Genomic DNA, 13,237 nt, shown 5'->3' with positions numbered 1-13,237 from the left:
TGTTTGCTAGTATAATGGCTTAGTTTAAAAAAGTTGGAGTGTGCAATGCAGGGAGACGTGCTGCAAATATCTTTACAATAGTGTGAATAGACAAAAGTACAATAGCCACGTTTAGGATGCCACTAGGTACACTGAGTGTTTGCTAGTATAATGGCTTAGTTTAAAAAAGTTGGAGTGTGCAATGCAGGCAGACGTGCTGCAAATGTCTTTACAATAGTGTGAATAGACAAAAGTACAATAGCCACGTTTAGGATGCCACTAGGTACACTGAGTGTTTGCTAGTATAATGGCTTAGTTTAAAAAAGTTTGAGTGTGCAATGCAGGCAGACGTGCTGCAAATATCTTTACAATAGTGTGAATAGACAAAAGTACAATAGCCACGTTTAGGATGCCACTAGGTACACTGAGTGTTTGCTAGTATAATGGCTTAGTTTAAAAAAGTTTGAGTGTGCAATGCAGGCAGACGTGCTGCAAATATCTTTACAATAGTGTGAATAGACAAAAGTACAATAGCCACGTTTAGGATGGCACTAGGTACACTGAGTGTTTGCTAGTATAATGGCTTAGTTTAAAGAAGTTGGAGTGTGCAATGCAGGCAGACGTGCTGCAAAAATCTTTACAATAGTGTGAATAGACAAAAGTACAATAGCCACGTTTAGGATGCCACTAGGTACACTGACTGTTTGCTAGTATAATGGCTTAGTTAAAAAGAGTTGTAGTGTGCAATGCAGGCAGACGTGCTCTGCAAATGTCTTTGCACTAGTGGGACTATAACAAAGTCCAATAGCCACGTATAGGATGCCACTAGGTACACTGAGTGTTTGCTAGTATAATGGCTTAGTTATAATGAGTTGGAGTGTGCAATGCAGGCAGACGCGCTCTGCAAATGTCTTTGCACTAGTGGGACTATAGCAAAGTCCAATAGCCACGTTTAGGATGCCACTAGGTACACTGAGTGTTTGCTAGTATAATGGCTTAGTTTAAAAAAGTTGGAGTGTGCAATGCAGGCAGACGTGCTGCAAATATCTTTACAATAGTGTGACTAGACAAAAGTACAATAGCCACGTTTAGGATGCCACTAGGTACACTGACTGTTTGCTAGTATAATGGCTTAGTTAAAAAGAGTTGTAGTGTGCAATGCAGGCAGACGTGCTCTGCAAATGTCTTTGCACTAGTGGGACTATAGCAAAGTCCAATAGCCACGTATAGGATGCCACTAGGTACACTGACTGTTTGCTAGTATAATGGCTTAGTTAAAAAGAGTTGTAGTGTGCAATGCAGGCAGATGTGCTCTGCAAATGTCTTTGCACTAGTGGGACTATAGCAAAGTACAATAGCCACGTATAGGATGCCACTAGGTACACTGAGTGTTTGCTAGTATAATGGCTTAGTTATAATGAGTTGGAGTGTGCAATGCAGGCAGACGCGCTCTGCAAATGTCTTTGCACTAGTGGGACTATAGCAAAGTCCAATAGCCACGTTTAGGATGCCACTAGGTACACTGAGTGTTTGCTAGTATAATGGCTTAGTTATAATGAGTTGGAGTGTGCAGAGGACAGGAGGGTACAGTGGCAGGATTGTGGGGCTCTGGGTAGAGGAATGGAAGCCTGCCTTTCAATTCTCTCCTAATGGTGAAATGCAGGGAGGAAATCCCTGACCTTTGCTACACAGACGCTGTTGCTGTTTTCAAGACTTGTCACCTATGGCTCTCTGACCCTGCCGGTTTGAGCCCTTAAAAGGACTGCTAGAAAGTGCTCTTCCTAAGCTGTCTAACGCTGTGTATGCAGCGCATACAGCTGTATCGGCGATAGGACTCAGGAGGACGGAGCTGCGACAGTGATGTCTGACACCAAAGACGCAGAAGAGATAATGGCGTCCTGGAGGAAAATGTCCGGTTTTATAATGCAGGGACATGTGACATGGACATCCTATCACACATGCCGTTGCTTCTCTGTCTAAAAGTCCACTTAGCTGTGTGTGTGTCTGGGATTGGCTGACATGCTGGCCCGCCCCACTACACACACGCGCTTAGGGAAGGAAGACAAGGAAAAAAAAAAAAAAAGGCGATCGCCATTATAGAAACAGCAGTGATCTTAAGGCGCTGTTCACGCACACTATACACTGAAATGTCATAATAGTGTGATTCACAGAGTGACTTACACTATTACAGCGGAAACCAAGCTATGATTTAGCTGTTTTTTTGCTGCTAGAACCGTTCTCGAATGTTTCTAGAACTATCGAGCTTTTGCAAAAAGCTCGAGTTCTAGTTCGATCTAGAACAGGCCCCAAAATCACTCGAGCCTAGAACTGGAGAACCTCGAACCACGAACCGCGCTCAACTCTAGATGCGACACAGACAGAGCCGCAGCATGACAATGAAGTCGGGTGAAGTTAACCCGAGTTTATTCTGATCGTGCGGCTTTTTCTGTGTCTGCTGTCATCTGCCATTCAGCTCTGCTACATGGCTGTCTGTGTCTGCTGTCAGCGGCCATGTAGCAGAGCTGAATGGCAGATGACATAGTAAAAACGCATCCCTACACATTACACACGCTTGGCAAGTCAATAAATAAAAAAAAAAATTGTGCCCAATGCATACGTCACAGAACACATGATCTATAGGATTGCACACAAAATTGATCAATTTAACATAGACTACTAACGCACGTGAGACAGCAAATGAACGACCTATGTGCAATTTTATTAGATCACATATGCGATCTGGGCGTGTCACATCGCAAACGTGATTGCACAACAAATTGCAACGTGTAAAGCAGGCTTTAAAGTTCCGGAAAAGTCAATGGGAATTATAGAAATCTTACTCCCACTGTGCTTCCTTTTTGCTCAACGTAAACCTGCGGTGTGTGTTTCAAATCAGCAAAATGTGAATTTCTCTTGTGAGTACGCTGAGTTTTATTTGCAGAATTTGCTAATAGAATTGTAATAAATGCGTAAAATCCACAGGTTAAAAATGCATATGTGTTTTTTGTGTGTTTCTGTTGCAGAAATGCAATAAAAACAAAGGTATTTTATGCAGCATGACTATATCAATGAAGTTTTGTCAAAGCTAAATACCAGGGAGTATGCAAAAAACAAAGCAGCTTCATTTAAAGCATGGCATACCAAAAGGAGACAATAACCGTAGCAGCAAAAATGTAGTAAAAAAGAATGCAAAAAACACATTTAAAAACAAGATGAAAAAAGTGCAAGTAACCTAAGTTACATAAAAGGTGCAGGCTAAAGGGGGCTTTATACGCATCGATATCGCTAGCGTACCCACTCCCATCTTTTGTATGTCACGGGCAAATCGCTGCCCGTGGCGCACAATATTGTTAGTCCCGGTCACACGGACTTACCTGCCTAGCAAAGGCACTGTGGCTGGCGAACCGCCTCTTTTCTAAGGGGGCGGTTCGTGCGGCGTCACAGCGGCGTCACTAAGCGGTCGCCCAATAGAAGTGGAGGGGCGGAGATGAGTGGCCATAATATCCCGCCCGCCTCCTTCCTTCTTCATTGCTGGCGGTCGCAGGTAAGCTGTAGTTCGCTGTTCTTCAGGTGTCACATATAGCAATGTGTGCTGCCTCGGGAATGACGAACAACCTGCATCCTCAGCAATCAACGATTATTTGAAAATAAACGACATGTCAACGATGGACGATATGGTGAGTATTTTCCATCGTTAACGGCCGCTCGTTGGTGTCACATGCAACAACGTCACTTATGATGCCGGATGTGCGTCACGGAATCCGTGACCTCATCGATATATCGTTAGACACGTCGCTGCATGTAACGGGGCCTTTACTGCAGAAAATCTGCAACATCAAAAACTCACCAAATACTTATTGTTGGAATGTAGCCTAAGCTAATACAAATGATAGGCTTCCCAATGAAAGGAACTTAGTTACCCTTTTTTTATGACATGTTTTTATTTTTTCAAATATAAGATGTTTTCTAATACGGGCGTCACACGAGACGAGGTATTGTGCGATGCATCGTCGGGGTCACGGTTTTTGTGATGCACATCCGGCATCAACGTCGTCCCGTGGGACACCTACGAGTGACGGAAAACGATTGCAAATCGTGTGCAAATCGTTTATCTGTCACTCGTTGCTCATTTTTAAAAAATCGTTTATTTTTCTTTCAGCTGGTTGTTCATCATACCTGGGGCAGCACACATCGCTCCGTGTGACACCCCGGGAATGATGAAAACAGCTTACCTGCGTCCCGTGGCACCCGCCGGCTATGCGGAAGGAAGGAGGTGGGCGGGATGCTTACGTCCCGCTCATCTCCGTCCCTCCGGTTCTATTGGCCGGTCGCTGTGTGACGTCGCTTTGACGCCGAACGTCTCTCCCCCTTCAGGAAGAGGATGTTCGCTGCCCACAGCAAGGTCACTCAGCAGGTAAGTACGTGTGATGGTGGTTAATGACTTTGTGCGACACGGGCTGCGATTTGCCCGTGACACACAAACGACAGGGGCAGGTACGATCGCTCATGCGATCGCACGAGAGATCGTACCGTGTGACGCCCACATAACAGTAACTATTTTTTCCCTCAAATCATTTACAATTGACAACAGTACTTAGAGCTTCACTTTTGTTCAGTGCTGCAGTGCCAGTATAAATCTAAGCCTTTGCCTCCTGTTATATACTCACCTTCCAGTGGCTTCACCTTTTTTAGCGACGCTGCATCGGTCCCGCGGTACCATCTTGTGTCCGGAACTTTTAACTGGCCAGACGTTATGTCACAAACTCCCAATAGAAGTCTACGAGAGCCAGAATGAGGCTCTCAGAGTTGTATTGAGTTGTGACCTTCAGCGTGCTCCATGAAACACTGGAGCTGCCGGCAGACCACAAACCACTGGAGACTGGAGACTGACCTGAGAGGCAGCGATAGAAGATAAAAAAAGGTGGCGAGTATTATACATGGATTAGGGGACTTATATTCAAAGCACCACTCCAGCTGTGCAATAAAATAGCAAAACCTCTGGATTGATGCTTCAACTTATGAGTCTCCAGTAATAGGGCGTTCTGGGAAGTTTTATTTGTGATAACAGATTAAAGCGTGTTTCCAAGTTTACTACTTTAATATATGATACCCTATTTTATTTTTCATTTATTTGATGTTAGTCAACAGGGTTGATGCAGAAATGCTGTTCTGTTGAGATATATATATATATATATATATATATATATATATATACATATAGGTTTTGTAACCTCATTGAGCTTTGAACTTCATAGACAGGTGTATCCAATCATGAGAAAAGTTTTTTAAGGTGGCCACTTGTAAGTTGTTCTCCTATTTGAATCTCCTATGAAGAGTGACTTCATGGGCTCCTCAAAACAACTCTCAAATGATCTGAAAACAAAGATTATTCAACACAGTTGTTCAGTGGAAGATACAAAAAATTGTCTCAGAGATTTAAACTGTCAGTTTCCACTGTGAGGAACATAGTAAGGAAATGGAAGAAACAGGTACAGTTCTTGTTAAGCTCAGAAGTGGCAGGCCAAGAAAAATATCAGAAAGGCCGAGAATAAGAATGGTGAGAACAGTCAAGGACAATCCACAGACCACCTCCAAGACCTGTAGCATGATCTTGCTGCAGATGGTGTCAATGTGCATCGGTCAACAATACAGCGCACGTTGCACAAGGAGAAGCTGTATGGGAGAGTGATGTGAAAGAAGCAGTTTCTGCAAGCACGCCACAAACAGAGTCGCCTGAGGTATGCAAATGCACATTTGGACAAGCCAGTTACATTTTGGAAGAAGGTTCTGTGGACTGATGAATCAAAGATTAAGTTGTTTGGTCATACAAAAAGGCGTTATGCACGGAGGCAGAAAAACACGGCATTACAAGAAAAGCACGATGTGCAAGAATCAGTGACGAAGTTGAAGTTACGCAGGGGATGGATATTTCAGAAAGACAATGATCCAAAACACCACTCCAAATCTACTCAGGCATTCATGCAGAGGGACAATTTCAATGTTCTGGAATGGCCCTCCCAGTCCCCAGACCTGAATATCATTGAAAATCTGTGGGATGATTTGAAGCGTGCTGTCCATGCTCGGCGAGCATCAAACTTAACTGAACTGGAATTGTTTTGTAATCAGGAATGGTCAAATATACCTTCATCCATGATCCAGGAACTCATTAAAAACTACAGGAAGTGACTAGAGGCTGTTATTTTTGCAAAAGGAGGATCTACAAAATATTAATGTCACTTTTACGTTGAGGTGCCCATACTTTTGTACCGGTCAAATTTTGTTTAAATGCGGATTGCACATTTTCTGTTAGTACAATAAACCTCATTTCAATCCAGAAATATTACTCAGTCCATCAGTTATTAGATATATGAAACTGAAATAGCTGTTGCAAAAACACAAATTGTTATAAAGAAAAAAGGTTAACATTAATAGGGGTGCCCAAACTTTTTCATCTGACTATATATATATATTTATATATATATATATATATATAAATATATATATATATATATATATATATATATATATATATACATATATATATCAGTGCCGTAACTGTAAACTTCGGGGCCCCGGGACAAAACTTCATAATGGGACCCCTCAACATTTCAATTACTAGAGGTTGTGCGGAACGTGGTGAAGCCTGCTATGCATTGTTGTATACAACACCTTCACCACGTTCTGCAAGACCTTTAATAGATTTTGTTTATGATGCACGTTTTAGAAGTTAAATATTCAGTGAATATGTTTGGAAAATTAATAAGGTGAATAATTCCAAATATTGCAATATAAGTGTATATGTTTATTAAATATTAAGTATTTTGAACAGTATATATTTAAACTTTGGTCACTTAAACATAACATTACTGAAACATTAACAATTTGTTCAGTTTTAAACAGCTACTTAAACCTTTGTTTCCTAACTTTCAGAGAAAAAACAAACATCATGCAAATGTAACCAATCAAATCATGCATACCTTTCTTATCATCAATCCCTGTCAAGTGGTTTTCTACATCCAGCCATGCTGCTAAGTTCTTCGCACTTTTTTCAGCCTCCAAGTTTCTTCTTTTCGCAGTCTGTTTTTCTTTATTTCCACTTGGCTGGTGCCGAATTCGTTTCATAATATACCATTTTTTAACACACACAATCACAGTACCGTATTTTCCGGTGACGGCGTATAAATAAGACTACTTTTTAACCCCTGAAAATCTTCTCAGACGTCAGGGGTTGTCTTATACGCCAGGTGCAGGGCGCCATAACCACCTACTGACAAAGAGACAGTGCGGCTGCCCTGGATATGTGCACTGTGTCCAGCCGCTCTCTCCCAGAGGAGAAAGACTGGAGCTGACATTTCTGCCTCCCCCAGCAGGTGCCAGACATCAAATACAACCCCCGACCACAGGTACAGCAGCAGTCACTATTGCTCCCTCCCGGTTGTGAAGAGAATGGGGGTTGTACTCAGCTCTGATTATTGAAAACAAGAGGCAGATGACTGAGAAGATAAATACTGCATGACCCAGAGTCGGGAGGAATGTGTGATTATGGAGACTTCCCCCTCCTCCCCTCCCTCCCCTGCAGTGTAGACCTGTAAACTGGAGAGGGGCAGGGCTTCTCACAGTTTGTCACAGAGATATTTGTGTCTGCTGAGACTGTCTGTCTCCTTTCCAAACAAGACCTCAGTGTCAGTGCACGTCGTGTTACGGCCGCTGCCTGAACTAATGGCTGAGTCACCGCCTGGCACGACACCACACGATCAGCTAACAGTCTACAGTCTGCCATAGAGCTCCTGTTACTAAGCGAAATAGCATTTCCCCGTTTAAAGTAAATGAACAAAAAATATTTACGCTTGAACTTTCATGGATCTTTTCGTTATTTTTATTAACTTTAAACTCAAATAATATAGGAGCTTGGTATTTTATGAGAAATTAAAGTATTAAAATACATCTTTTTACCATCAGTTTGGGGCCCCTTGGGTGGTTGGGGCCCCGGGGTAGTGCCCCGGCTGCCTCGGTTGTAGTTACGGCCCTGATATGTATATATTCTATTGCTATGCTTTAAGATAAACTGTGTATCTTGCTTTAAAGTTGCAAACATTGATGGTTGTATATCTTATTCAGGTGAAGGATGTAATGAAAGGCATTATGGCTGATCTGCAGCAGACAAATACTGAAAAGATTTTACTAAGCTGGGTCCGCCAATCAACTCGCAATTACCCACAGGTCAACGTTATCAATTTCACCAGCAGTTGGTCTGATGGATTGGCTTTTAATGCACTCATCCACAGTCACAGGTATGAAAAATATTTTCTATCCTTAATCAATTCGTCACACACCTTTGTCTTGATAATACTTCTATTGATTATTTTAGATGTTGGATGTTTAGATTAGGTCAAACTTTATCCTTGTAAGGCTAGGAGTAAATTGCTTGTAAGGCCACCTTTAGGTGCATATTCTCAGGAGGTATACATGCAGTGACTACAGTCATGATGGATGTTTAAACATACATCCGCAAAAGGAACATTTTGCCAAAAACATCTACCAAATGGTATACAATTTTTCTGCATATGAAACAGAAGTATGCTGTTCCTCCCTATTTACAGTTGTGTTCAAAATAATAGCAGTGTGTTCAAAAACATAAGTGAAGCCAAAAATCTATATAATAGTTATTATTTCTGTGCATTGGGAACAATGCAAACTGTTTTCTAAGTCAAAACATGCCGAGAAATGTGTAGAATATTTAGCTACTTTACAGATAATATAAAAAAGAACATTGTGCTTTTTTATTATTATTATTATTATTATTATTATGCTGTTCAAAAAAATAGCACTGTCTGCATTTGTCTTTACAAACTCAATATCAGTCCTCTTTTATTTATGATTTAACATTTCTGTGAATCTAGTTGTATAACCACAGTTTTTTAAACTGCTTTACATCTATGTTGCATAGAGTCAACCAACTTCTGGCTCCTGTCAACTCTTATTTCAGCCCAGGATGTTTTGGCTATATCCCACAATTTATTTGCACTTGTTGGCTTTGCCTCATAAAAAGTATTTTTGATGTCACCCAACAAGTGTTCTATTGGATTAAGGTCTGGGGATTCGGCTAGCCACTCCTTAACCTCAATTTTGTTGGACTGTAACCAAGATTTTGCTAGTTTACTGGTGTTTTTAGGGTCATTGTCTTGTTGAAATACCCATTTCAAGGGCATTTCCTCTTCAGCGTAAGGCAACATGTCTTCTTCAATTATTTGGATATGTGCAAACTGGTCCATGAACCCTGATATGTGGTAAATAGGCCCAGCATCATAGTCAGAGAAACATGCCCATATCATGATGCATGCACCACCACGCTTCATGGTCTTCAGAGTTTCCTGTCCCTTGAATTCAGAGTTTGGGGCTATGTGAAGAACTGTCTTGGACCCAAAAAGAACAATTTTACTTTTATCAGTCCACAAAATGCTTCTCTATTTCTTTTCAGGCCAGTTGATGTGTTCTTTGGCAAACTGTATCCACTTCAGTACATGTCATTTTTAACAGTGGGACTTTTTGGGAACTTCTTGCTAATTGATTAACTTTGTGTGATTATCTTGGCAGTGTATCAAAATAAGAAGAACCACATGTAACTTTTATTATTTAAATAAATAATTTAAAAAAATAGATGTGTGAACCCCCCAATTTTGATACCCAGCCATCATAAAGCCCAACAGTTGGATGCTGGTATTCTCAGGCTGGGGAGACCCATGGTTATTGGGCTGCCCCCAGCCTAAAAATTGTAGCCTGCAGCTGACAAGGATTGCCGCATCCATTAGATGCAAGAATCCCAGCACTTTACCTGGCTCTTCCTGATTACCATGGTGCATAATAATGGGATAATAACGGGTTAATAACATCCCACAGCTGCCACTAAGCCCTAGATTAGTAATGGGAAGGGTCTATGAGACCCCCCATTGCTATTCAGTAAGTGAAAGTAAATATGCACAAACAACAAAAAAATCCTTTATTTGAAATAAAATACAAAAACAGCCTCTTTCACCACTTTATTAACCTCAAAAAAGCCCTACAGGTCTGACATAATCTACATGCGGTCCCATCGATTGTAGCTCTGCTACACATCTGAAGTCATAGAAGGTGATAATGGAACATGACCACCACTGTTGACTTCAGGCAGAGTCTGAGTTGCGCATTCAGCGGTGACATCACTCAGGTTATTTGGGGTTTCACCTGGAGGTACCTACGGTCTTCCACCTATGACCGCAGGTAACCTGACCTCAGGTGAACTCACTAAAGTCAGTGACATTATCTAAGGTTAGACGTGCATCTCCTGGCAGAAAACTGTGTTTTTTTTGCAAAGAGATGTAGATTTGGCAATAGATTTTTTTACACCATATTCCTGCACCCAATCTTCACCTCCTGGTAAAAAATTGCACTACTACAGCATCATATGACTTTTTTTTCCCAACAGGTGTAGATTTCGTGCATGAATATGGTGCGAAAATTTCATCATCAAATCTACATTTTTTGGCATAAAAATGCAAAAAAAAAAAAGGTTTTGCCATTTTGGTGCAGTTTTGAGACAGGAGGTGGAAATGTAGTGCTAAACCTTTTTTGCAGCCAAGAGATGCAAATTTAGTGATGACATTTTTACACCATATTCATGCACCCAATCTACACCTCCTGTAACAAAAAAAAATGCACCAAAACTGCATGCGGAATGATGCAATAGTGATGCAATTTTTTTGCCAGGAGGTGTAGAATGGGTGCATGAATATGGTGTAAAACTTTCAGCACCAAATCTGCATCTCTTGGCAAAAAAATGTGGTTTTCTTCCAGGAGATGCAAGTAAGTTCACTGAGTTTACAGAGGTTACCTGAGGTCCTCTGAGGACAGGTTACCTGAGGTGAAAGGTGGAAGACTATTGGAATCTCTAGTTGTGACCGCAACTAACCTGAGTTACATCAGCACTGATGAATGCGGCTCATTCATTCTCTGTCTGGAGCTCGTAGAAGGCAGTCATGTTCCATGATCGCATGCTGTCAGTCCAGATGTAGCAGAGCTGGAATCGAAGTTGAACCTCATGTTGATTACGTCAAACCTGCAGGATTTGTGGTTTAATAAAGGGTGAAAGAAGATGTTTTTTTCTATTTTATTTCAAATAAAGGATTTTTCAGTGTTTGTCTTCGTTCACTTTCACTTACAGATTAGTAATGGGGGTCTCACAGACCCTCCCCATTACTAATCTTGGGTTAAGAGACAGCTGTGGGCTGTTATTAACCCCTTATTACCCCGATTTCCACTGCACCAGGACAATTGGGAAGAGCCGGGTACAGTGCTGGGATTGTCGTATGTAATGGATGCAACAATTCTGGGCAGCTGCAGGCTACTAGGCTAAGGGGCAGCCCAACAAAGATGGGTCTCTGCAGCCTAAAGGGTACTTTACACACTGCGATCTCGCTAGCGAGATCGCTAATGAGCGTACCCGCCCCCGTCAGTTGTGCGTCATGGGCACATTGCTGCCCGTGGCGCACAACATTGCTAGGAACAGTCACACATACTTACCTGCCTAGCAATGTCGCTGTGACCGGCAAACCGCCTCCTTTCTAAGGGGGAGGTTTGTTCGGCGTCATAGCAACGTCACTAAGCGGCCGCTCAATAGAAGAGGAGTGGTGGAGATGAGTGGGCCGAACATCCCGCCCACCTCCTTCCTTCCTCATTGCCGGCGGTTGCAGGTAAGGAGATGTTCCTCGTTCCTGCGGTGTCACACATAGCGATATGTGCGGCCGCAGGAACGATGACCAACATCGCTACTGACCAGACAATGATATATGGTAAATGAAAGACCTCTCACATACCACCAATTTTTACCTTTTTTTGCGATCGTTTAAGGTCAAACATAGGTGTCACACGATGTCGCTAACGACGCCGGATGTGCGTCACAAACACCTTGACCCGACGATATATTGTTAGCGATGTGGCAGCGTGTAAATGGCTCCTAAGAATACCAGCCCTCAGCTGTCAAGAATTATCTTGACTGGGTATCAAAATTAAGGGGACTACACGTCTTTTTTTTTAATTATTCATTTAAATATTAAAAGTCACATGTGGTTCCTCTTATTTTGATACACTGCCAAGATAAGCACACTGCTGGGGCTGTAGTCTGTAGCCATATTCTTTATATTTGCTGGGTATCATAATATTGTGGGGACCCTACGCCAATTTTTATTTATTTATATACCAAAATAGATGCACATAGCATCTTTGGAAGCAGTCAGTTAACACACTGCCACTCAGGGGGGGTGCATCTGACTGGAACTAATCACAGATGCTGGGGTGTGGGGAAAGCAGTGTATATGCAATGGAGGATAATTCGAAGCACTGGAAGTGAATAAGTGGCCTGGACGTAGTATTTAGCTGGCATGGAGCCTCAGTAAGTACAGTGAGATTGCTTCGATCACCCTATCCTGTCTACCACCATTTTTAATCGCTGGATTTTGGTCCACATATACTTATCTTCTGGCCTGGAACTGGATTTTAAAAAGTAGATAACCAGGACCCGCCAGTCTCAGTTATCTGCGAGTCTGCCCATCACAACTCATAAGGTATAAATAACATATAAAAGATATATAAATCTGAGCTGGACCAAAGTTTTTTTATTACAGTAGACCAAAAAGGATTTTTTATTTCTTTTTTTTGTTTTAAATGTTTAAAGAATAATACTTTGATACACAATATTTCAAAACAACAGTTTCACACAATAGCATTACACAGTATACTGTATAAAATATACTATATAAAATATACTAACTGAACTTTCCGATTTAAAATATGAGTGGAGCCCCGGCTGGTGGCTTCCACCTATATTCCAATTTTTAAAAACTAATTTCCTCCAGGAATTTCCGCAAAATTTTAAATTTGTGATTCAGAGTGGGGGTAATTCCGATTAAATAGATATGTATAAAAGTATATACGAAATAGTCACTGGTAGATAACTGTGCCCTAGGTATTATAGTTGTTTTCAACCTTTAGTGTATTAGTATATATGCTCACTGTACACCTGCTCTGTGTATCCAGATAGTTGCGATATGCAGAGACATTGCCCTCCCTGGTATCTGTGACCTCCCTGCATGCACGGCATGTCGTCCAACCGAGGCCACATCGGCGTGTGCTAGGAATGTAGTGGTGCAGCAAGCGCCCGTACCAGGTGCTTGTTGTGAGTTACCTGGTTGTCGGTTACCGTCTAGAAGGCTTACTACAGAGTATC

The 13,237-nt window shown here is 41.7% G+C and overlaps 1 protein-coding gene across 8 annotated transcripts in view; it reads left to right on the top strand.

Annotated features, from left to right (window-relative positions):
* DMD (dystrophin) overlaps positions 1–13,237 on the top strand; it is a 4,177,531-nt gene that overhangs the window by 944,721 nt on the left and 3,219,573 nt on the right. For all 8 annotated transcript variants that reach the window (XM_075336500.1, XM_075336497.1, XM_075336505.1 and 5 more), the window contains exon 6: positions 8,098–8,270. In XM_075336500.1, coding sequence (XP_075192615.1) covers positions 8,098–8,270 — 173 coding nt within the window. The remainder of the gene's footprint in view (positions 1–8,097; positions 8,271–13,237) is intronic.

This window comes from Anomaloglossus baeobatrachus, chromosome 2 (genome assembly GCF_048569485.1).
Source record: "Anomaloglossus baeobatrachus isolate aAnoBae1 chromosome 2, aAnoBae1.hap1, whole genome shotgun sequence".
Taxonomy (NCBI): domain Eukaryota; kingdom Metazoa; phylum Chordata; class Amphibia; order Anura; family Aromobatidae; genus Anomaloglossus; species Anomaloglossus baeobatrachus.
Note: the sequence above shows the minus strand (reverse complement) of the source record. Positions and strands in the feature narration are given on the sequence as shown.